Below are 25,228 nucleotides of genomic sequence, written 5' to 3' on the forward strand. Positions count from 1 at the left end.
TCCTTAGTGTGATATAAGGGCTGGAAAAATACTGGAGTACAAGCTTTGCCTTGATTTGATCGAGTGGACAGACATAAAATGGCTTCTGAGAGCTTTTCCATTAGAGAGAGAACTCTCCCAAATATTTCATTTGAATCTCAACCAGCCTGAAAATAGAGATGGTATTAATTTCAATTTATAATTGGGAAAATGAGCTCAGAGATAAGGTTCCATGGCTGACAGGAGCCTGACTGTGCTCTGTCTGCTGTTTCCCCTGTACCTTCTAGGGTTAAGAAAAGAACAAAGAAAAGACTCAGGTGGCTACCCTCCATTTAGACCTTTGTATAAACTGCATTGCTTCTCTTCTCCCAGCCAGACCATTAGAAAATTAGAAGAAGTCTAATTAGGAGTCTTCACACCAGATGTTCTATTGGGTGCAGAGCTTGGAGGCAACAGGAAGGAAGTCTTGGAGGTTTCATTTTAGAGGGGAAATGGGCACAGGACAATTCATTCCCTTTAGATCGCAGTTGTTGACCAAATGGTAGAACAAAAACTGCTAAAACTTACGTTAGTAGTTGACTTATTAGCCACTTAACATGTGTGCGGTGAAGCTGCAGTTATTCATTACGGTAGGTGAAAATGAATTCTTACGCCAGCTTACAGAAAAAGAGAGGAGGCTGTGAGAAGCTAAATAATGTTCCCAAGGCCAAAGATCAAGTAGATGGCAGATCAGACCCTGCTCTCCCAGCCACCTCCTGCTTGCTGACCTGGAATTACCAAGTTTCAGCCTACGACAATGATACAACACCAGGTGTGAAGTATTTCATCTTGCGCCAGAGCACCCAGCCCTCCGCTCTGCTTCTGAGTCCGCCATGTCCTCCACGGTGGAGGAGTGAGTATGGCTTAGTTTGCATGAAAAGCCTCCTGAAATATGATCTCAGTGTCAAGTTCCTGTCTTAAAGCAGTTCTCGTTTCCCATGAAAATCCATGTGACTGGCAATCGGTGAAGCAGAATTTTCTGAACTGTCTCCCAGCCATACTAACAATAAGCAAACTAAGACAGGAAAACGTGTGAAGGAAAAGCTTCTCTCCCACCATCCAGTTATAAAAGTAATCAGGTGTATCAGACAAGGAACAGAACACAGAAAAGTAGAAAAACAAAGGATATGAAAAATTCATAGTTCCCTCCCCGATGATTATTTGGTATACTGTGATATTAACAATTTGGTAATATTGTTATCACCACTTATTTAGCTATTTGGGGTATGTTCTTATATATATTTGTAATCATATTGTACCGATAACTGTTTAGTTTGCTTTTTTTTTTTTGCGGTACGCGGGCTTCTCACTGTTGTGGCCTCTCCCGTTGCGGAGCACAGGCTCCGGACGCGCAGGCCCAGCGGCCATGGCTCACAGGCCCAGCCGCTCTGCGGCATGTGGGATCTTCCCGGACCAGGGCACGAACCCGTGTCCCCTGCATCGGCAGGCGGACTCTCAACCACTGCGCCACCAGGGAAGCCCCTAGTTTGCTTTTTAAATTTAATATTACAACATAAAATACATCTCTACACTATTACATGTGCTTTGTTGATACCATTTTTTAAAATTAATTAATTAATTTATTTATTGCCTGCGTTGGGTCTTTGTTGCTGCGCACGGACTTTCTCTAGTTGCAGAGAGTGGGGGCTACTCTTCGTTGCAGTGCGCAGGCTTCTCATTGCAGTGGCTTCTCTTGTTGCGGAGCACGGGCTCTAGGTGCACGGACTTCAGTAGTTGTGGCATGCAGCCTCAGTAGTTGTGACTTGCGGCCTCAGTAGTTGTGGCACACGGGCTTAGTTGCTCCGCAGCATGTGGGATCTTCCCGGACCAGGGCTTGAACCCGTGGCCCCTGTACTGGCAGGCGGATTCTTAACCACTGTGCCACCAGGGAAGTCCCTGAAGAGTCTTCTTTATAAGTTCTGTCATGGGATTTAAAATCATTTCCAGATTATCTTTTTTATTCTCATCATTTGTGCATGTGTTCTCCTTATATTGACAAGGTTCTGGTTCCTTCCTGGTTACAGCCATGTAATAGTTCTGCTTCTTGGGTTTTGCTGTTATTGTTGGGACCAGTGGCTCTGCTCAGAGCCTCATCTGCTGTGTGGACTGCAGGGCTCTGGCCGCTCCCACCCATGCTGGTCCTGCAGTGAGATGGTGGAGCCGGGAGCATCACTCTGTGAGGAAATGGTTCGCGGGCTCACCTCCTTTTCCCCCAGCATCCTGACACATGTCAGGAGCTCACCCGTTTTGTTCATGGTTTAGCATGTTCATTAAAGAGCTTGATACCCCTACAGCTTACTCTGCAAAGGGGTTCAGAGCAAGCTGTGGGCCGTCCTGTGGAGAAGGAAAGGGGACAGAGACATCGGGTGGCTTTTCTGCCGTGCCTTAGCTACCATTTTGATGTTTTCTGTTGTTGTCCTTAGAGGAATGAGAGGACAACACTGTTGCTGGAAGCATTCAAGATTTTTTTTTTAAAGCTTGTTTAGTTGTAATGTGGTAATGCTTTACGGGAATAAACTCTGGCTGACCCACTCAAGGGAGATAAGCTTGAAAACATTTAGGGTTTTGATTTGCTCAAAGGGGGCGTTTACCGTTTTTGAAGCAGAAATCCAGTGGGAAAATAGGTTTCCCGGTGCTAGCTGTGTTTCAGTGCAAAAAGCATGCCTTTGAAGTCTAGTTCTCATCTCAAAAGACCTAACTGTTCATAAAAGTAAGAACAAGGTGGATGGATAAAGCTATGTGACAGGGCTTCCCTGGTGGCGCAGTGGTTGAGAGTCCGCCTGCCGATGCAGGGGACACGGGTTCGTGCCCTGGTCCGGGAAGATCCCACATGCCGCAGAGCGGCTGGGCCCGTGAGCCATGGCCGCTGAGCCTGCATGTCCGGAGCCTGTGCTCCGCAACGGGAGAGGCCACAACAGTGAGAGGCCCAAGTACCACACACACAAAAAAAAGAAGTTATGTGAGGAAGCTTCAGCATGAACGCGTTTGGAAACTTCAATCCTATACCGATTTCCTCCCCTCGCATCTCATCTGGCTCCGGCCCTTCCCACCCCGTGTGTCACTGAGTTGTGTCTGTACGTCTTTCAGGGTCTATCTGGGCTTAACTGAAATCCTTGTCTTCTGTGGGCGTCTGAGTTACAGAGAAAAGAGAGAAAGACTGAGGACGAGCCAGATGTGTGTTTAGTGACAAAGAAATGCATCCACAGTGTACGAAGCAATCAGATTATAAAAGCATGTATTCTCCTTTTTTTTAAAAATTAATTAATTTATTTTTGGCCGCATTGGTTCTTCTTTGCTGCACGCAGGTTTTCTCTAGTTGCGGCGAGCGGGGGCTACTCTTCGTTGCGGTGCACAGGCCTCTCATTGTGGTGGCTTCTCTTGTTGTGGAGCACGGGCTCTAGGCACGCAGGTTTCAGTAGTTGTGGCACATGGGCTCAGTAGTTGTGACTCGTGGGATCTAGAGCGCAGGCTTAGTAGCTGTGGCGCACGGGCTCAGTGGCTCTGCAGCATGTGGGATCTTCCTGCAGGGCTCAAACCCGTGTCCCCTGCACTGGCAGGCAGATTCTTAACCACTGTGCCACCAGGGAAGCCCCCATTTTTGTTTTTAAAAAAAAGAAAGCTTGTGTGCATGTAAACACATAGAAAAGACAGAAAGAACTTAAGCGTTAAGGAACCGTGGGTTAGGTTTCTTGCCATTTGAGGTGACTTTAACGTGCTGATAACTCTCAGAAGCACCTGAACCCTTAACAATAGTATGAATTATTTAGATGGTTGGGAATGGGACAAAAGGAAAACAAAAACACCATAGATTGGGTTGGCCAAAAAGTGAATTATCCATGTACAAGAACACGTGAGATTTTGTAAAAAGCATCTCTAAGTGAAACACAGAATGGTGGAAGTGTCTGAGTATGGCTGAATGGAATGACGTCCCATTGTTGTGTGGAGGGCTGGTGTGTCACGGGCTTTGAGTGCTCAAGACATCACTCATGGGTCAGAGCTTGGGCACACTTGCTGGACCCAAGCTACACATATAATAAAATAAGCTCAAAACTCAGTTTCAGTAATGTCACTGTCATAAATTGTCACCAAAGTTAAGTCAGCAAGTGCCTTTCTGAGGTAAAGACAGTTGCCCTGTGGTCACGGGGAATAACTAATCCACAATTTACTTATCACGCTTGACTATAAAGGGGGCTGGCAGGTGATCTCAAAGACTCATTTTGTTTTATATCATCTAATGTAATACATCATTGTATACGTGTAACACTTCTAAAAGAGTAGATGAAAATTTGTGCCGTGTCCTATAGATCCCTCAAGTTTGAAGATACTCAATTTGACTCCTGCTAAAGATGTCTTGGATTTGACAATTCACGAAGAATTGTGAGAAACAGCTCAAGAATTATAGAAACTCTGTAGAACTCTAGACTCTATAATAAAGTTCAGAGTTCTGGGTCCTAAACTAGGAGCACAGTTGACCAACGTTTTTTGACTTGAAATCGAGGTATTAGAATGGCTGTCTTTCATTCCCCTGCTTAGGTTGCCATGCCATGCTGTCTGTGTTAAATTTTTTAGGTTTCAGGTTCATTGGTTGACCATGTAGCCCACAAGAATATGCATTTCCTGCTTTCCCCCACTAGCTCTTCATCACATTCTTAATGAAATCTCAGTCTAACTCGTGCGTAAGACGAGTGGAATTTAGTTAAAATACTCCTAAACGCTGACATTTTTGCTCATGCGCATTGTGGGGATACCCCCCTGCCCCATCTCCTGTGCTTTCGTCTTTAGGTTTCATTTAAAGCTCCCATCTTTCATATTTTGGTAAGAGAAGACTTTAAGTGGAAGTGTAATCTGAGCATCCTTTCTAACACACTGACTCAGCATGCACATTTTGAAGCCGGCTCTCCCATCTGTAGTGAGAGTATTAGAGTACAGTGACGGTATTTCAGAAGGCAGCTTTTGCAGTTGCAGGGCATCTTTGCTGGGAGCAGGGAACAGCCAGGTGAAATCCATTTCAGCACCATTCGATCCTTCTGGACTGATCGTCTTGAATTGGATCTACTCCCTTCAAGGCTCTGATGGAAGTCTATGGTTTGGCCAGCATGCCCCATTGGCCTGTAAACGGCATGGAATGATGCCAAACAGAGTGTCCAGCTTTGAGATTACTTTGGCATGATCGGGTCTGGGTACTGTGGGATACTATTTAAGGCATTTTGTCATTGTGCTTAGTAACAGGTCCTCCAACACTTTGTTGTGTTGCGGAAAAATCTCTGGGGGCTTCCGTGGTGGTCCAGTGGTTAAGACTCTGCATTCCCAATGGAGGGTGCCCAGATTCCATCCCTGGTCAGGGAACTAGATCCCGTATGCCTCAGCTAAAGATCCCACATGCCGCAACTAAGACCCAGTGCAGCCAAATAAATAAATACTAAAAAAAAAAAAAAAAAAAAAAAGAAACCATCTGTGTATTAAAAAAAAGAAGAAGAAAAAGAAAAATCTCTGGAAGTAGCTGGTGGTAAGCCCTGGCCTTCAGGCCATGGCTGAGCTCTGGGACCCACGGCCAGCCAGCCTTCCCCTCTGTAATCACTTTGAGTCTCGGTGTCTTCATCTGTAAAATGGAAACAGCAGCACCGCACTAAGTTGGTTTTAAGGAAAATGAGAAATGTATGTGGACCATAAAGCATTGTTGAAATCCTTAGGTTCCTAGTGGTTATTGTACGATTTTTTTTTTTGCGGTACTTGGGCCTCTCACTGTCGTGGCCTCTCCCGTTGCGGAGCACAGGCTCTGCACGCGCAGGCTCGGCGGCCATGGCTCACGGGCCCAGCCGCTCCGCGGCATGTGGGATCCTCCCGGACCGGGGCACGAACCTGTGTCCCCTGCATTGGCAGGCGGACTCTCAACCACTGCGCCACCAGGGAAGCCCTATTGTACGATTTTTATTTGGTTTAAAACTTTTAACCTATATTTTCAGGATTTAAAAAATTAGGGCATGTCTTAGGAATTCCCTGGCAGTCCAGTGGTTAGGACTCACGCTTTCACTGCTGTGGGCCCGGGTTCAATCCCTGGTTGGGGAACTAAGATCCTGCAAGCCCTGGGGCAGAAAAAAAAAAAAACTGGGCATGTCTATATGTCTACTGTTTTTGCATCTGATGACGTCAATTGCACGGGCTACCCTATGGGGACGATTGTAAACCACCGTTTTAATAATATTTTTAAGGAAAATACAATGAGTCATGAACACACATGTTAGGCGTCTCTTCTTTGTTCACTGGGCTCTGGATCCACTGGCCTTTGAACCACGGGGCCTTCTCACTTGCCTCCCCTTTACCTTTTGCTCACATACCCCTTGCTGGCATCTTAGATCTTAGCTTTACCTTTACTTCCTCCGAGAAGCCTTCACGACACCCTGGCCTAGGTCATGGCCCTCTGTTTGTTGTCATTTGCTGTATGTATTCCTTCTTCGTGACAGTTTCCATAGCTGCAATTCAGTAATTATTTATTTAAATGTCTGCCCTCTTCCCCGAGAAGGACACATTGTCGCTTAGATATATATTCCAGCCAAATATGCATATCTTGTGTCTAATCACAAGGAAACATTTTTTAAAGTAAAAAATATTTTTCAGAGGGCTGTCTGCCTTCCACAGTAGTTTGTAAGCTCAAAGTGTCTGGGACCACACCTGACTTAGTCGTTGTGAAATCTCAAACAGACCTGGAATGATGGGTGTTGTGTGTCAGGCCTATGTCTGGTTTTTCAGAAGAGTGAACGAATGCATGAATGGTGTGTACCTTTATCCAGATACAGAGTCCTATCTGCTTGTTCATAGCTCCTTGTATCTTTTGTAAGATAGCTGGATCATTCAGACAAAAAAAAAAAAAAAAAAAGACTTAACTCTTCACTGTTACTAGCCCTCCAGTTCTCTGTATTTCTCCTCTAAATGATTTATATTCTCGAACTTACAGTATCGTTTCTAACTTGGTTGTGAAGATTGAAATTAAGTTTACATGGTTCTGTCTTCCCCGTAGCTACTACAGAAGAATGGTCAACTGTCCACTGTGAATGGCTTAGCCGAGCAAGGCCTCCAGGAGGGAGCCCTGAATGGCCAGGAGGAGGAAACTGTCACAGATGGTAAGTCGCCTTGCGGGGGACTGGGCAGAACCAGGGGCTGGAGGACAAACAACACCTGCAACGGATCCCTGCAGAACAATAAAAACAGTCCTGGATAGAATGGGCACTGTCATCCTACCTGGGGGTGGGTGATGTTGACAACAAAAGCAATCAATTGATTGCAAAAAGAAGTATTTATCTGGCCGTTTGCATAGCCCCGTGGGAGCTTATAGTAACGCTTGGGTATGGAAGTGAAGTTGTTTTTCCTTTTTCTTAGGCATCCTTGCCTGAAACTTCATGATCTTTTTGTTGTTGTTGTTATTGTTGCCTTATTCCAACTACTTGTCTGATGTCGAACGTGAATTCTTGTTGGAAATGCTTAAGTCTTGGTTGCTTTCAGAGTCAGTATCTCTCACTCTAGAGTAGACTACTGGCCCTGCGAAGATTTTTCTGGTAGTGTACATTTCAAGGTGCATACCTCTTTGCCCAAACTATGATATGCGCATGTGTTATAGCTCTTGAGCCCAGAGATCCTCAAGAGGTGTTTATTGGAAACCAAATCTGTGACCATGCTATCACTGGTTTGATTTCAGCCCGTGGAGGGGCTGGGGACCACACCTGGGGGTCAGAATCAAGCACCTTGACAAGTAGGTCTCTTGCGAAGGCCACGTGTTGGAGAAGAACCTTCCTCTGTTCCTGTTTCTTGTCTCGTTGTTCCATTTAGTCATAAAGGAATCATTTAGCCACTGCTGTTGAAGAGGCACAAAATGATCATTTTCCATAAGTGAACTCACGCTTACATGTAATGTGAATAAGACAAATGAAGGGAAAGTCTTGTGAAAGGAGACTGGCCATTGCCTCGGTGAGATGAGATTCTTCTAACATGTGGAACCCGTTTCTCCTCGTGTTCAATGCCCCTGTGGAGCTGCTGCAAGCAGGGGGCTGCTTTTGAAGTTGGTGGGAATCCTGATCTTTCTATAGCACCACAGGCACCATATAAAGCTAGAAATACATACAGCCTCACAGAAAGAGGATCTGCACGACCTAGTGCGAGAGTTTCAAATAATTTCTACCAAAGTAATTGGAACGGCCCCAACTCAAATTCCAGAGTCCCACGCTCTGTCCTTCCCATGATAACTTTTGAATCAAATCAAGCCACAGCCGATTTGGAGCCTTCCATGGATGGGCAAGCCACCGTGCCCTGTGCTTTGGGGAGGGTGAAGAAAGCTAAGAAACGGTCCACCAGGGGAGACAAGCTAGTCTATGGAAGGCTCCCTAAGATGAAACTAAGGGGGACTTCCCTGGTGGTCCAGTGGTTAAGACTCGAGGCTTCCAATGCAGGGGGCACGGGTTTGATCCCCGGTCGGTTTGATCCCACATGCCGCATGGTCAAAAAAAAAAAAAAAAAAAAAGGTTAAGACAAGGCAACGTGTTGATTACCTAATGAATTTTGCAAGAGCTGAGAGCTGCTCAGAGTTCTGGAGGAGCCCTCGTTTGAGGTCAGGGTGTGGGATAAGGTCTGGGGACTGAGGGGAGGTTAGGTTTAGATTTGTTGGGACAGGGGCTGCCAGCCGGAAGGGAGGAGAATAAGAACAGCCAACACTTCACAAGCTTTTATTATGGGTCCTGGAACTGTGCCTTTTGTGCAGTATGGCCTCTAGCAGTAACCCGGTGAGACAGGTCCTATCTCGATTCAAACCCAGATCAGCAGATTTCCAAGCACGAGCTCTCACCCGCTGTGCGGGCCACATCCACAGCCTTGCCCACTGGGATGGCATCTTCTGAGCAAGGGGTAGAATGAAAACCCAGAAGGGAAAGTGCGCTGGGTTGGAGGGCTCTTCTGAAAGGCGAGTGGCTTCAGGAAGTATTTTGGCAATGTGGGATCACTGAAATATACCCCCAAGGGAGTGTCGGGCCAGGCCTTTTCATCTGATCTGGTGTGGAGTGTTGATAAGAGAAGGGAGGGGCTTCAGTGATGCCCTTGTTTCCATACAATCCTAGGTAGCGTGAAAATCCTGTCTAATCTGTGGCCTATTTACTGGAGATCCGCTGGCTATCTTCCTTTAGTCCAGATGTAATTTCTTTCACTTTTCAGCCATGTGTTTAAACACTGATTTTTATGGAAAGTGATTCTCTTCCCACCCTGTGATTATTCCATTGTCTCCCTGAGCCTACCATGGCCTTGGGGGTCTGAGCAAATACAGATGCCTCTTGCAGGAAGAGTGGTGATTAATATACCTTGTCCTTCACAAGATCCTGAAAAGGCCTGCGGGCCTAGAAAGGACCCCCGTGTGGCCCAGGGCTGCAGAGGCCACCCCACCCCCGCCAGAGGCATTTCCGGAGGCTCTGCCTTTGGGATGAGCTTTTACTGTTTTGAGCAGAACTGTTATTGCTTTGGCTTGTTAGGGTGTTTCTGAGGCAGCCTGGTACACTTGTTTTTATTAGTTTTTCTTTTCCTATTTTGTCTGCAATGCAAATGCAGAAAATTCTCTATGTTAAATTATTAAACAGTATTTTTTCATGCTTTTATTTTGACATAGGTGATAACCTGTGGTTAGATTTTATGTATTTCCAGGAATCCGTGTCCTACATGGCGGCTTACTGTAATGTAAATGAAGGCATAATTTGGTATGTGATGCTTATTTGTAGGATTTGGTGGGCCTTGGTTTCTACTCTTGCCCACTTCAGTAAGGAAAGACCTGAGCCACCCTGGTCCCTAGGAGGATTGGCCAGCAGTGGAATTTGGTCCTGCCATAGGTGGATCGTTGGATGGGAGAAAACTACAAATGAGGGGCATTCCTGCTCAAGGGGTTTTAATTTAAAGTGACAGACAGGGCTTCCCTGATGGCACAGTGGTTGGGAGTCCGCCTGCCGATGCAGGGGACACGGGTTCGTGCCCCGGTCAGGGAAGATGCCACATGCCGTGGAGCGGCTGGGCCCGTGAGCCATGGCCGCTGAGCCTGCGCGTCCGGAGCCTGTGCCGTGCAACGGAAGAGGCCACAACGGTGAGAGGCCCGTGTACCGCAAAAGAAAAAAATAAATAAATAAAGTGACAGACAATATTTAGACAAATGTAGAATATGCAAAATGTGCTTCTACCTTGACTTACTCTCTTTCTGAAACCGGAAATCCTGGTAATTCAGAACCAGTCCTCTTCCTATAATGAAAATGAAATCCTGTTTCCTTGTAAACTTTCTTTAAATGATAGAAAAAGGGATCTGCTTACTAAATATTTTCAAAACTATGCAGTAGGGTTCAGATATACACACACACACACACACACATATATATCTATATATGTGTATAGATATATATACACACACACATATAGATATAGATATAGATGATATAGATATACACACACGTGTGTGTGTTTTGGAGGGAGCTTGAAGATTATATAATTTCAGGGGCCATCTTTTAGAGAGTATACAGTCAGGCATGAAAACAAATATTTATTAAAATGAAAGAAAAAAAAGAATTCACAACAAATTACTTTAGCCTTGGAGTTAGTCCTTTTTTTCTGAGCTCTTTTTAGGCGATTTAGCATTTATCACAATACAGCCTTTTCCGAACCAGAAGGTTCTATCCAGCCATGCCACGCCTAGCACTCACAGGGGCCTTCGTGCCGAAGTGCCGTTCGTTTTGTGGAAAATCTGCTTCTGCTGATTTTAATCTCTTCTGCTGGAAAGATTAAAGAAAAAGAAGACCCCTCCCAACCCAGATTGTCATTTGTTCTATAGTCTATCATTTATATGGTTTTCTATGAGTTTCTATGGGTGCCTGAGCAAGAATGATTTTTAAAACATTATATCTCAGTCCGGGTCCAACTTTAGATTTCAAATTTTTGCAAATTAAAACTTTTAGATTTTTCTTTTTTTGATTCAGTCTTAGTATCTGTTGGGCAGATTATTTTCTTTCCAAACAGATGGGGAAATTAAGGATTACAAAATCAAAAAACTTAAGACCTCTTTTTTTAAAAAATTAATTTATTTTTGGCTGCGTTGGGTCTTTGTTGCTGCACATGGGCTTTCTCGAGTTGGGGCGAGCTGGGGCTACTCTTCATTGTGTTGCGTGGGCTTCTCATTGAGGTGACTTCTCTTGTTGTGGAGCATGGGCTCTAGGAGCACGGGCTTCAGTAGTTGTGGCACGTGGGCTCAGTAGTTGTGGCTTGCAGGCTCTAGAGCACAGGCTCAGTAGTTGTGGTGCACAGGCTTAGTTGCTTGCGGCATGTGGGATCTTCCCAGACCAGGGCTTGAACCCCTGTCCCTTGCATTGACAGGTGGATTCTCAACCACTGTGCCACCAGGGAAGTCCCAAGACCTCTTTATTTTGATAATAACATATTTGTTAAAGTGCCTACTGAACTCATCGCCATGTACGAGTTAATCATGTGACGGTGATCTTAGCACATTTGAATGTATCATTTACAAGACAGTTATTTCTGGGGTTCTTTGAGATTTGTCTTTCTGCAGAGTAGCTACAGCAAACATTGTAAAGCCTGTGAATGTTATGTTTTCTCCATCCGTCACAGGTCACATTTGCTTGTATGAAAGAATAAACACACAGTGGTGGTCCTCTCCTTGGTTTTTGAATTTTTGCACACATATGCCTTATACTATTTGCATACCCTGAGTGAGGGCATTGACACCAGCAGCGATGAAGCCGCAGCTGAGAACTCTGCCCTTGGCATTTGCTACTCTGGGGTCGGCCGCAAGTATCAGCCGGCAAACCGGGGGAACAGGCTTTGCTATGCTGAGCAGAATGGTGCGGAGGCTGCTTAAGGAACTATGCACGTGAATCACTGCACGTGATTTCTCTGACCTGGGAGGCGAGCCTGGAAAACATCCTCTAACCCCCAAGAAAAAATACCCCCCCGCGCCAAAAAAATCTTGTCACTTAAAGCAGAAGTCTTTAAGAGAGTGTGTTCCTTATCCTTCTCAAGGTTCTACTTTTCTACATCCTGATATTTTCCCTGCAGATACAGTAACAAAAATGGAGTGTCCGTTGCTCAGTTATCTAGAAGCTGAGTCTGCAGCACTGTGGGGAATTTCATGTTTCTAACGGTGCTGAATGTCATTGTCTTGGCCTTTATTGAATTTGCTGCTTGAACCTGGCAGCTTCTGGTGTGTAGTGCCTTTGGGATATGATCACAGCCCTCCCCGTGGATCTTGTTACCTTACAGAAAATCCATTTGGGAGTTAAAAGTTGTTCTTCTTTGCTTTTTGATCATTTAATAACTTTATGTGAAGAATGAGTACCCCAAGTGCTGCTCTAGGTTGCTGTTAAAAGATGATCCTCCAAAATACTTGTTTCTCTGTGATACAGTTTTCCCAACTGGGAAGAAATGTTTTTATGAGTCAATCCCTTTTCTCCTTCAGTTTGTGACATAATTGGTACCTTGTTAGTATTCTCATGAAGACATGTGTGTTGCACAAATACTACCCTCCGTGCCTCCTTTATTTTTCTCTACATCAGTTGTCAACATCTGGCGTTCAGTCTGCCTGTCTCTTACCTCCCACCTCTGCTAAAATATAAGAACCATGAGAGCAGAGATTTCTTGGGATGGGGGGGTCGGGGTGGGATCTATATGTTTCAGTGTTGAATCCCCTGAGCCTAGAACAGTGTCTGACACATAGTAAGTGCTCAAAAAAAATTTGAATAAGTGAAGACACAGTTTTAAATTAGTTAACAATATTACATTTTCACTCATATGGGAGAGGAGGATCTGTTTGCTTTTCCCTTTATATCAGTTCATTCCCTACGTAAATACCAGAGCTTTCTAGATGTATCCGAGGCTCCCTTTCCTTTGCTGCATCAGCACTGACAAAGCTGGTGCTTTCCGGTGCTGGGCTCTCACAGGTGCCCACCATTGGTTATCCAGGTGTTGTTGCCTGGAAACACGAAATCAGACCCTGACCTGCCTGCAATTAAATAAGAACGCCCAGTGATGCTATCAAATATGAGGGCTGGATAGACAGACAGGGGTCTCCCTTCCAACACTTTGGTACTTCAAATACAATATTAATACATGACATTTTCTCAAGCTGTATCCTGTTTTGTAATGTTTTGAAACACTCACAAGATAGGCCTTGAACTTAGGCAAAAGTCCTACAGTCTGCACTTTCTGGGAACTGGTTTTAATTCAGTCCTCTGCTCCACAGCTATATTTTTAGCGTGCTTCTCTGAAATTAGTTATGTCATTGACAAATTTCTGGTACAAATACTCTACTGCTTTCATCTTTAAAGAAACACAGATTTATTTTTCAGTAACTAACATCCAAGCTATATAGAGCTTTTTTCCCTCTGAAGTCTATTTAAGTCTGACAGTGCAATGAACCTTTATTTTTGTTCTAACTTGAAAATTTGGGGTGGGGTGGGTGAAGGAAGAAGGAGTAAGACTTCTATCCATCCTCCCTCCCTTTTATAATCAGTTCATTCCAGGAGAGTAATACACTGGCGAGACTGCTTTTCTCAGTGGTTTTCTGTCTGACCTTGAATACAGCCCTTTATCTCATTGAGCAGCAGTTTTCATCTGTAAAATGAACATCCTTGTCCGTCTCTGAAATTCTGTGACTGAGTCACATCAGCAGTACTGGTAATATAGGCATTAAAAAAAAACAATGATGGATTAACTGTTGAAGATATGCAAGTGACTTTAGGCAGGTGGGAATCTACTTGTCAATTTCATTATGGCTTTTTATAAAAACACTTTTACGTTTTTTCGTTTTAGTTTGATCTTAAAAGCCATCTTCTAGATTTGAAGTTTTTACTTTAATGAACAAAAAATTCAAAAGGGGGGCTTCCCTGGTGGCACAGTGGTTAAGAATCCGCCTGCCAATGCAGGGGACATGGGTTCGAGCCCTGGTCCGGGAAGATCCGACATGCCACCGAGCAACTAAGCCCGTGTGCCACAACTACTGAGCCTGAGCTCTAGAGCCTGCGAATCACAACTACTGAAGCCCACATGCCACAACTACTGAAGCTCACGCACCTAGAGCCTGTGCTCCGCAATAAGAGAAGCTGCCGCGATGAGAAGCCTGCACGCCGCAACGAAGAGTAGCCCCCGCTCGCCACAACTAGAGAAAGCTCGCGCACAGCAACGAAGGCCCAACGCAGCCAAAAATAAGTAAATTAAAACAAAAAAAAAAGTTCAGGAGGGGAAAACATTCAAGAATGTCTCCATATGTAATTATTTAGGTATGCAAGAAAGATAAGGAGCTTCATAAATGTGGCCACAAAGTAACGTTTTTCTCTGCCTACATGGGAGGAGATCAGAATCATGTAATAGGGGTTGGTTCTGGCCCAGAATGAGTGCAAGATGTTGATAAGTGCCATAAAGACTGTCAGTCAATCTTAAATTACTGCAAAGACTTACCTATAAATGGCTGTAATTTTGAGGCTACTCCAGGGCACCCATGAATAGGATGGATGCTCTGGCCCACTTGAGGAGCGTAGGTAAGATGGCCTATAGCTTGTCCAAGTAACATACCAAGATTCAGACCCTTTCCCTTGAAGGGATTGAGGCAGTTAATGGTTTTCTAATGGTAACTAAGCCAAGAAAGGAAACATTAAATTTAGCATTTTATTTATTTAATAAAAATCCTTTAGGGGACTTCCCAGGCGGTCCAATGGTTAAGACTCCATGCTTCCACTGCAGGACATATGGGTTCAATCCCTGTTGGGGGAAATAAGATTCCGCGTGCTGCGCAGCGCAGCCAAAAAAAAATTTAGGTTTTTGACATTTAGGTCTGAAGGACGTTCTTAAAACAGCTCCAGTTTCACCTAATACAGCAACCCCCAAATGGTCCTGGCAATGTATATGCTAGAGCACAATGTCCCTATATTATATGGAAGGATGCTTTGATAACATAAATCCTCTGATCTATATTTGTATATATCTCTGGAAGGTGTATTCTCTGAGCTTAAGTTCTACAACTTTTTAGCCAATCAACTGAGTCTTATTCTTGAGCACCATACTTTGAATTTTTACAAACAGTTTTTGTAATTAATGTGTCGGTACAATGTGATATCAAGTAGACCCCCCTGTCCCCCAGTTAACAATGCATGCATTAGTTATTTTGGTGAAAATTGATATATGCTGGATTGAATTAATTGAATGAACTGGTTGCTTTAATGTGTCTTAAACCGGACATGCAGTATTTAGACTGACACCAAGTACCAGGCAGTTATCCTGCTGTATTAGTTTGGTCGGGCTGCCATAATAATATATCACAGAATGGGTGGCTTGAATATCAGAAATTAATTTTCTCACCAAGATCAAGGTGCCCTCAGGTTTAGTTTCTCTGAGGCCTCTTCTTGGCTTGTGGATGCCGGCTTCTCTCTGTGTCCTCACCACTGGACCGCCAGGGAATTCCCATGACCTTGGAGTTTATGCAATAAATTTTGGTGAGCAGGACTGTTTTCTGGAGGGATTAGAAGTAAATTCTGTCATCCAGAATTTGGTCTTTCCTCTGTGTGCCCATCCCTGGTGTCTCTATGTGTCCTAATCCCCTTCTATAAGGCACCAGGCAGAGTGGATTTGGGTCCACCCTTACAGTCTCATTTTAACTTAGTCACCTCTTTAGAAACTTTCTCTCCAAATACAGCTACGTTCTTATGTGCTGGGGCTTAAAGCTTCAACATACAAATTTGGAGAGGATGCAGTTCAGCCCGGGACACCTGCCTTTATGATTGTCAGCTGGAAAGCCAGGTTTGGGACCAGGAAGCCTCCGTGGGAAGGCAGTCTGAGGCTGTCTATGCCAGGCTCCTGCCCCCACTCAGAAGGCTCTTCTGCTTAAACACGGGAAGGTTTGGGGAGTTTCTCCATAAAAGGAAACCAGTTATTCCACTGGAGTGAGAATATGCCTCCTCCAGCTGCTCCCTGCTTCTGGTGCTGCCTTCTGGGGCTACATAGAACAAACTCACCTCCCTTTTCCACATCGCGGCCCTCTGACTATTTGAAAACATTTATCGTGTCTTTCCTTTAATCTTTTCTCTTCTAGGCAGAACCTCCCCAGAGAAGACAAGCTGTCTCACATTCAAAGAAAAATGCCAGGGCTGATATATATATTTCAGATACGGATGTGCTTGATGGAAGCTTGCCAAGCATAACGGGGTATTAATTTCAATATTCCCACTTTTAAAGAAGAGTTTATTTCTCAGACTCTTTAAAACACGAGAACAGCTTAGTTTGCTTTAAACCAAGGATTACGTACTGGAGGAATTGATTGGAGGCGAGAAGTAAATTGATTCAGAAGTATATAAAGAAGTTCCCCTATCAAGGATGTTGCTAAAGGAGCTACTGCCACATAGAATGAAGGCAGTAGAAGAAAATACCCATACACATTGGTATTTCTAACGCTGGAATCCTTAGTCACCCTTTCGGTGCTTCACCCAGCATGATCATAAGCAGACAGCCTTTACATGATAACAGTAGCTAGAGATAAGAATAAGAGAAATCCCACTTTTCAAGTCATTGTTAGTTGTAAATAAAGTGGAAGGTCAAAAAGGTCCCCTTAGCAGAGCCACGGTTCGCCCCTAAGCAGCCTCTTGCAGAGAGCCCCCGGGATTCATCTCAAGCTCTGTGGCCTCATTTAGTAAAGCTCAGTGTACGGAAATGTGATGTCTTCCTCACGCTTGTCAAATCTTGGCCCTGACCGTTCCCCCAGTTGTGTTAATTTCTGATCAGTGTTCTAACACAGTAGGATTCTATCAGTGTCATCTTGATAAATGTATTGCTGTTGGCATCTGATGCTATTCTGATCTTAATCCCTTGGGTAGCCCATTATCTCACGGAGTCCTTTTTGTCCTCCGTGTTCGGAAGATCTAACAATGATGGATCTTCATGTGAATCCACTTATTCAACATGCTGGGTTCGTGTGACCTCTTTCCGTCTAGAAACTCATGCACTTCATTTGTAGGAAGTTATGTCTTCCATTTCCCTCTTTTTCTTTGCTCTCTTTTCAAGATTACTATTGTTCAGATTTTAGGACTTCTAGAATGATTCTAAGTAAAACTTTTTTTTTCCTCTAGTTTGTATCTCTTTATTCTTGGAGAACGTCCTCGAGAATAGATTTCATCTTGTCACTATATTTTTAATTTCTAAGAACTGATTTTTGTGTTCTAAACATTCATTCCTTTTTTTTTTTTGGACTGTGCTGAGTGGCTTGCGGGATCTTAGTTCCCCGACCAGGGAGATTGAACCTGGGCCCTCAGCAGTGAAAGCTGGGAGTCCTAACCACTGGACCGCCAGGGAATTCCCATGACCTTGGAGTTTATGCAATAAATTTTGGTGAGCAGGACTATGTTTTCTGGAGGGATTAGAAGTAAATTCTGTCATCCAGAATTTACTCTTTGTCTAGGCAGTGAATTCCACCTTGACTTTAAAAAAAGATATACTTTTAAAGATCACACTCTAGATTTGCAGAAAAGTTGTCTTTACAAGTAAATTTTAATTCATGTGACTACAGGTTAAATAAATGTATTACTCCTGCAAGTGTAAATTTTTGCTTTGCAATTATTTTTGAAGCCAGTCTAAATATACTAGCTGACCTTTTAAGTAAAAAAAAAAAAAAAAAGTCATTTTAAGCACTTTATCATTGTGTATGACTACAGTAAAAGTTGCTGGGAAAATAATAGATTCGAATATATTCACTCAAATTAAGAGATAATGAAAGAGACAGATGTACCAATTAAATCTATCAATGGCAATTTAATTCCTTGCCGCTTAGAGACCAGCAGGAACTCATGTGTAGTCAAACCAAGTTAGGTTTATTTAGCCTCTGCTGCACCGAGGGAGGATTCTAGGCATGGGTGGCTCAGTAATGGAGTAATGTGGGAGGTGGGAGGACTTTTATTATAGAGTTTGGGCTTATGCTGGATGATTCTGAGAAAACAAAGGAGTCATCTCTAGATTGGATGCTGAAGTAAGGGCAGTTCTGTGATTGGATAGCTTGGTTGTTTCTGTCCAGGAGGCAAGGAGATGGAAGCAGGGCTAGAATTGTCATTGCAGGGGACTTCCCTGGCGGTCCAGTAGTTAAGACTCCGTGCTTCCAGAGCAGGGGGTGCAGGTTGCACCCCTGGTCGGGGAACTAAGATCCCACATGAATTGTCATTGGGAAATGAGTTAGCATAAAGGAGGGATGTTCAGTTATTTTTGTAGTTTTAGAAGTTGTGCTCTGGCCATATGTGGCTGTTGAACCCTTGGAATGTGGCTGATCCTATTTGAGATGTGTTCTACATGTGAAATAGTACAAAAAAGGAATGTAAAATATTTCCCTAATAATTTTTCTTATTGAGTACCTATTGACGTAACCGGACATACTGGGTTTGATAAAATATATTAAAATTAACCTCAAGTGTTTATTTTTATTCTTTTTAATGTGACTACCGGATAATTTAAAGTTGGGAGTTCTCTGGCAGTCCAGTGGTTAGGACTTGGTGCTTTCGCTGCCCGGGCGGCAACTAAGATCCTGCAAGTCATGCTGGGCGCCCAAAAAAAGAAAGAAAATTTAAAGCCTTGCATGTGGCTTGCTGACAGGCTCACATCACAATTCAGATGGACAACTGTGGAATGTCAGTGGGTCTTGGGTAGGTAATTATCATTATTTCTTCCCAGTGTGAACCTTCAGCTGGCCCCTCGCTCCCACTCCTTTTGAGAAAGACTTCAGGCAAATCAAAGATTGTCTCATTCTCTTCTGAAAAATCGAGAGGGAGCCTCAGGTTAATTACTTTTAGTGCAAGATGATGCTTCTCTTATTAGGATGCATTTCTGAGAAATTGATGGTAAAGGGTATTCTTGCTTTTTATAGAAGTATTTTTCAAAGGACTTTTTAAAATGAGACTTAACTATATTTAAAGCTGTATTTCTCAACCTTCTTTTCGTTACCGCTGCCCTGCCCCACTGAGTCTTTTCAGACATTTTTTTCCCTAATGGTCCCCGCCCCCCACCTAATATTTTAATAGAAGAGATATACTGTATATCAGTTTATGTAATATCTATATCTATCTAAATATGTATGTATGTATATATATACATATACACGCACACACACACACACATATATTTACATATATATATAAATTCTGTGCTTCATATATAAAGAGTAAGATGAACCATGAACTAATTTTTACCCCATGGGGGAATGTACAGTTTAAAGTAAGCACAATAGCTAACATTTATTATGCTTTTAGAATACACTCAGTAGTGCCGAGGCTAGCCTTTATTTGCACCTCAGAATAACATTAGCATGGGTGGTGTATTTATTCCCCTGTCCGTTGAAGCCCAGAGCCCAGAGATTTAAAAGAATATTTTACCCCGGCCACATTGCTATCAGAAGAACGAGAACTACAATTAGTTTCTCAACACTTTGGAATCTTCTTTAGACTAAACCAAAGATGAGAGTTCAGAGTCCTAAGAGGAATAGAAGAGTTGAACACAAAGCACTCAGGAAAGAATTTGAAATCTATGCAGATACTTGACCAAATTTGGTAGTGAAACATCTTTTTGCTTATTTCCTAATTTTTAAAAGATCACACTTTGACTTTAATCTGCTTGCTAATTTATATATTCCATGATCGGGAGTTGATCATGGTTTAGACTGCCTTGCATTTTTAATGGAAAATCGGAGGTATTGCTCTAAGGTTCAAAGTCCAGCAGTGCTGGACCACCCCGTGCAACCCCAAGCTGGATGTCATTCTAACCGTGAAAGTAACAGAGGTTGTTGTAGAAGATGTGTAAAGTGTTGGAGACTATCAGGGCAGAAATTACCCATAATTCCACTGTGGTTGGCTTTTGTTAGTCTTCTCTCTGGGCTCTTTTCTTCCTCACCCTCACTTATGTGCAGATATATATGCATTTTAGAAAGCAAAGATTCTATTGAATATATAGTTTATATACTGAACAAAGAGGTGTGTGGCTTTCTATATCCATGTAAGCATTTCTCCTTGTCATTAACTGCTTCAAACATGTTGTTTTGCCAGATAGTCCACTGAAGAGTTAAATGTACTATTTTCCTAGTATTGGGACACTTAGGTTCTTTAAACATTGTATGTCCCAAGCAGTTAAATTTTCATACATAAATCTATACTTTCATTTGGTATAGCTAATAAAAGCAGAATTGCCAAAGCAAAAAATATAAAAACGTGAACTCAGTAAGAGGAGAAATAAACTTATTCTGCGTCACTTTTATTACTTGGATTGAGTTTTTTAATAATTTTCCCCTTGACTCGTTTTTTTTCTTCTTTTTTCTTTTTTTTGGATAAATTATCTTAAGTGACTTTTAAATCCCCCTTAGCTTTTCTATTGTATTACAATAGTCCCTTTGAGGAGCTAGTCTTCAGATTATTTGTCTTGAGGATTTTGAATCAAAATAACCATGTCTACACAAACATGTCCAACTCAACTGGACCGTAAAATCCAATTAGCTGGTATTTGTCTGTGTTCATAGCAGAGCAGCAGAGACTTGAAAATACACTGAGCCCAGGAGAACCTGCCCAATGCATTTAATTCAGTGTAGATATTCATCTTCTTCATGGTTATTGGTTTGCAGCAGCTTCTAACTCAACCTGAGATTATCTCTGAAGCATTTTAAAGGGGTAACAGTGCATAGATGCTCCTTTAGAGCTCACCTGCCCTTTGCAGCCAGAGGAAAAGTGACCTCACTGGGTTTCGGTTTATCTTCCTCCGAGTGTAAAACTGGGGTGAAAAGAAAACGGAAGGATGGGGTGATGGGCGGGGGCTGGATTTGGTGTGAGTCCAAGTCAACAGTTCCCGATGATGCTCAGTTTTGGGTTAAATACTCACGCCTCCTTGGAAGAAGTTAATGAACATAGCGTCAGTGCTAATCCTGGTGTCTTGGTCCTTGTCTTTATTGCAGCGTTTTGTCCACTAGTCCAGCCTCTCCTGACTGCGAGGCTTCCTCAGCTCTCATCCTGAGTCACCACTTTGTGAGTTGTGTCCGACTGTTTCCACTATTTCCATCTCCTAATCCTCTCCACTCTGGGCTTCTGATGCCATTTTCTCCTTGATGGCCACTAATCTCTGTTCATTCTCAGAGCCCTTCTTCAGATTCCTCTTCCTCAGGGTTCCAGACCTTTGACTTCACCTGCCTCATACCATTCCGATGATCTCAGAGATGCACGTGGCTGCTGCTGCCTTCCTGCATCCAACAGTGGGTGATGTAACTTTTGACTCCTTCCTCTCCTTGGTCACCACGGTTTCCTTCAATTTTATTTCTAGAGCATCTTCCTCCTTGTCATTACTGCCTGCTTACTTTTTCTAAATCACAGTTCAAATTTTGTGCCACCAACTCTACTCTAAAACCTCCAATGATTCCCTGCAGCCTCCAGAACTCATACAAAATTCTTTTTTTTTCTTAAAAAAACAGCTTTAATGAAATATTCACATACCATGCAATTGATCCATTTAAAGTATAATGTCTGGGGCTTCCCTGCTGGCGCGGTGGTTAAGAATCCGCCTGCCAGTGCAGGGAACACGGGTTCAAGTCCTGGTCCGGGAAGATCCCACGTGCCGCGGAGCAACTAAGCCCGTGCACCACAACTAATGAGCCTGCAAGCCACAACTATTGAGCCCACGTGTCACAACTACTGACGCCTGCGCACCTAGAGCCCGTGTTTCACGACAAAAGAAGCCACCACAATGAGAAGCCTGTGCACCGCATCGAAGAGTAACCCCTGCTCGCCGCAACTAGAAAAAGCCTGCATGCAGCAATGAAGACCCAATGCGGCCAAAAAAAAAAAAAAAGTATACATGTCAGTGGTTTTTAGTATATTCACAGAATTGTACCACCATCACCACAATCAATTTTAGCACATTTTCATTTCCTCGTAAAGAACCCCCTTACCTGCTAGCAGTCTTTCCAACTCTTTGGTTCTGAGTAACCGCTACTCCACTTTATGTCTTTATAGATTTGCCTGTTTCTAATGGAATTAAATAATATGAGACTGTGTGCTCTTTTGTGACTAGCTTCTTTCACTTAGCAATACTTTTTCAGTGGTTCTCCATGTTATAACATGTATAAATAGTCCATTTCTTTTTGTTACTGAATAATGTTCCATTGGAAAGATAAACCAGATTTTATTCTTCCATGCATCAGTTGATGGACATTTGGGTTGCTTCTACTTTTATGCCTGCTATAAATAATGCTGCTACCAATATTCTTGTACAAGTTTTTGTGTGGATGTAGGTTTTCACTTTTCTTGGGTATATATCTAGGAGTAGAATTGCTGGGTCACACGGTAAATCTATGTTTAACATTTTGAGGAATTGCCAGACTGTTTTCCAAAGCAGCTGCACCTTTTACCTTCCCACTACCAATGTATGAGGGTCCAGTTTCTCCTTTCTTTGTTATATTGTCTGTCTTTCTGATTACAGCCATCCTAGTGAGTGTGAATTGATATCTCATTGTGGGGTTTGATTTGCATTTCCCTAATGGCTCACGATGTTGAGCATCTTTTCACGTGCTCATCAGTCATTTGTGTTATCTACCTTAGAGGAACGTCAGCTCAGATCCTTCATCCTTTCTTTTTTTGGCCACGCTGCACAGCTTGTGGGATCTTAGTTCCCTGACCAGGGATTGAACCTGGGCCACGGCAGTGAAAGCGCTGAGTCCTAACCACTGGACCGCTGAGGAATTCCTGATCCATTTTTTAATTGGGTTATTTGTTACAAAGTTCTTAAGATGTTATTCAAAGCCCTTCATAATCTGGCCTCCAATGTAATCTTTCTTGTCTCATTTCCAGTTATCACCTCTGTCCCTCCCTTCTCCTGGTCTCTCCAAGTAGACTCTGAGCCTGTAGCTATAAAGAACTCACTTATATTCCCTAAACGTTGTGTTCCGTCGTGCCTTTCCGCATGCTGTTCCCTCTGTGGGACTGCCTTCCTCTGGGCCTCAGGTAGGGCTATCCCCTCACATCCCCCATCCTTTCAGAGGCTAGCAGAGATGATACCTGAGGTGGGTTAAAGTGGAGCATGCGTGCTTTTTCCTTTGGTGTGTCTACCACCCAAGACTGAGCTCCCCGAGGTCAAGGACAGTATCCAATTGTATCCCTAGGGGCTTAGCATAATTAACATAGAGTAAGAACTTGGTAAATATTTGTTGAATGAACCATGAAGTTTTGGGAAAACACTTTTTTTTCATCCACCTATTTATGATATTGGTAAACATTTTCCCATCATTTTTGCTTTGGGTGATGACGTCTTCCTCTAAAAATTCTGATGTAACAAAAACAAGCAAATAGGGAATGAAAGTAGTAACCAGAGAAAGTTGCCTGCATTGTACACTGACCTCAAGTCTGATCTTTACTCCAGCTTTTATCCTGATTGATGACCTTTCTTTGTAAATCCAAGACACACAGCGGCTTATCGGGCAGCCTGCCACATGCCCTGTCCTTGATTACTCTTCAAGGTGGATGGAGGTCAAAGGAGGACTGTCTGCTAAGAGAGGCAACAACTTGCCACGTGATCCCTTGCTCTGCTTTCTGGTTTAAACCACCACTCCAAGAATATCAAACGGGCTGTGTCACTGTCTTCACCAATGTCTTGAAAAGAAACAGAAAGTTTATGCACCAAAGCCGAATAGCGATACATTTACCTTTTTAAATGTTGTTGTTGTTTTTTAATTTTATTTTTTATTTATTTATTTTTGGCTGCGTTGGGTCTTCGTTGCTGCACCCAGGCTTTCTCTAGTTGCGGCGAGCGGGGGCTACTCTTCATTGCGGTGCGTGGGCTTCTCATTGCAGTGGCTTCTCTTGTTGCGGAGCATGGGCTCTAGGTGTGCGGGCTTCAGTAGTTGTGGCTCACAGGCTCTGGGCACGCAGGCTCAGTAGTTGTGGCGCACGGGCTTAGTTGCTCCGCGGCACGTGTGATCTTCCGGGACCAGGGCTCAAACCCATGTCCCCTGCCTTGGCAGGCAGATTCTTAACCACTGTGCCACCAGGGAAGCCCTGGACCTTGCATTTGTAACTAGTGATGTTTCTTCCATTCAGCTCAGGCGAACAGCTGATGCCTGTCCTATTGTTAGAATCTGGACTTTTTAGAAAGGAAAGGAGCTGGTGGCACAGCCAAGCAAGGGGAGAATCAACAGATGCACCCAGAACTTGAATATGTGTATTTCAGGCGGCGCCGGATGATAGCCATCTGTGGTCCCCAACTGCTGGTGCTGAGAAATGATGCAGAGCTGGGAGGTCAGATCCTGGAGGTAGCCCAGGCCGATACACACGCTTGGGAAGGCTGTAGACCACTCATTTAGTGTACAGTGGTCTACATTAAATGCAGCCTTCAGGGTCGGCTTTATCCATGATTTGCACAGCTAGGACTCTCGAGGGTTGGGGGTGGGGTGGCGGAGAGAGGAATGTGGAGCTGCCCAGACCCCTTAACTCTATGGACTGCACAGGGACCATTAACACCAGCAACGTTTCAGCTAGGGAAGATAAAGGTTAGGAAACTGCTAAGTGGCTCACTCTGGGAATCAGCTCCCAGGCCTCAGGACAAGGCGCATCACTCCCTGTTCCCACTTGGACGTATGGCCAGGCTGGGCGTTCGCCAGAACATGAGGGAAATCCAATCTATGGAGGCTGAACTGATTTCTGTAACAAGGTCTGGTTGCCAGAGACGGTGCCGCCTTAACCTTCCTTGCTCGGTGTAGGCTTGATAGGGTGCGTAGCGCCCCCTGGTGGCCAGAGGGAGCAACTACGTGCCATGCCAGCCAACAAGTCCGTCCTCATTAGCAATTTCTTTTCTTTTCTTTTCTTTTTCTTTTAATTCTTGGCCGCGTTGGGTCTTCATTACTGCACGCGGGCCTTTTCTAGTTGCAGAAAGTGGGGACTACTCTTCGTTGCGGTGCACAGGCTTCTCATTGCGGTGGCTTCTCGTTGCAGAGCATGGGCTCTAGGCACACAGGCTTCAGTAGTTGTGGCACGTGGGAGTAGTGTGGCTCGCGGGCTCTAGAGTGCAGGCTCAGTAGTTGTGGCGCACAGGCTTAGTTGCTCCACGGCATGTGGGGTCTTCCCGGACCAGGGCTTGAACCCGTGTCCCCTGCATTGGCAGGCGGATTCCTAACCACTGCACCACCAGGGAAGCCCTTATTAGCCTT

At 43.9% G+C, this 25,228-nt stretch overlaps 1 protein-coding gene across 1 annotated transcript in view; it reads left to right on the plus strand.

Annotated features, from left to right (window-relative positions):
- Positions 1-25,228, plus strand: part of AKAP12 (A-kinase anchoring protein 12) — a 100,190-nt gene that overhangs the window by 46,984 nt on the left and 27,978 nt on the right. The window contains exon 3 of the mRNA XM_029223901.1: positions 7,034-7,136. Within this exon, the coding sequence (XP_029079734.1) occupies positions 7,034-7,136 (103 nt within the window). The remainder of the gene's footprint in view (positions 1-7,033; positions 7,137-25,228) is intronic.

Source organism: Monodon monoceros, unplaced genomic scaffold (genome assembly GCF_005190385.1).
Source record: "Monodon monoceros isolate NGI ecotype Baffin Bay Population unplaced genomic scaffold, NGI_Narwhal_1 Super_Scaffold_15, whole genome shotgun sequence".
NCBI classification, from domain to species: domain Eukaryota; kingdom Metazoa; phylum Chordata; class Mammalia; order Artiodactyla; family Monodontidae; genus Monodon; species Monodon monoceros.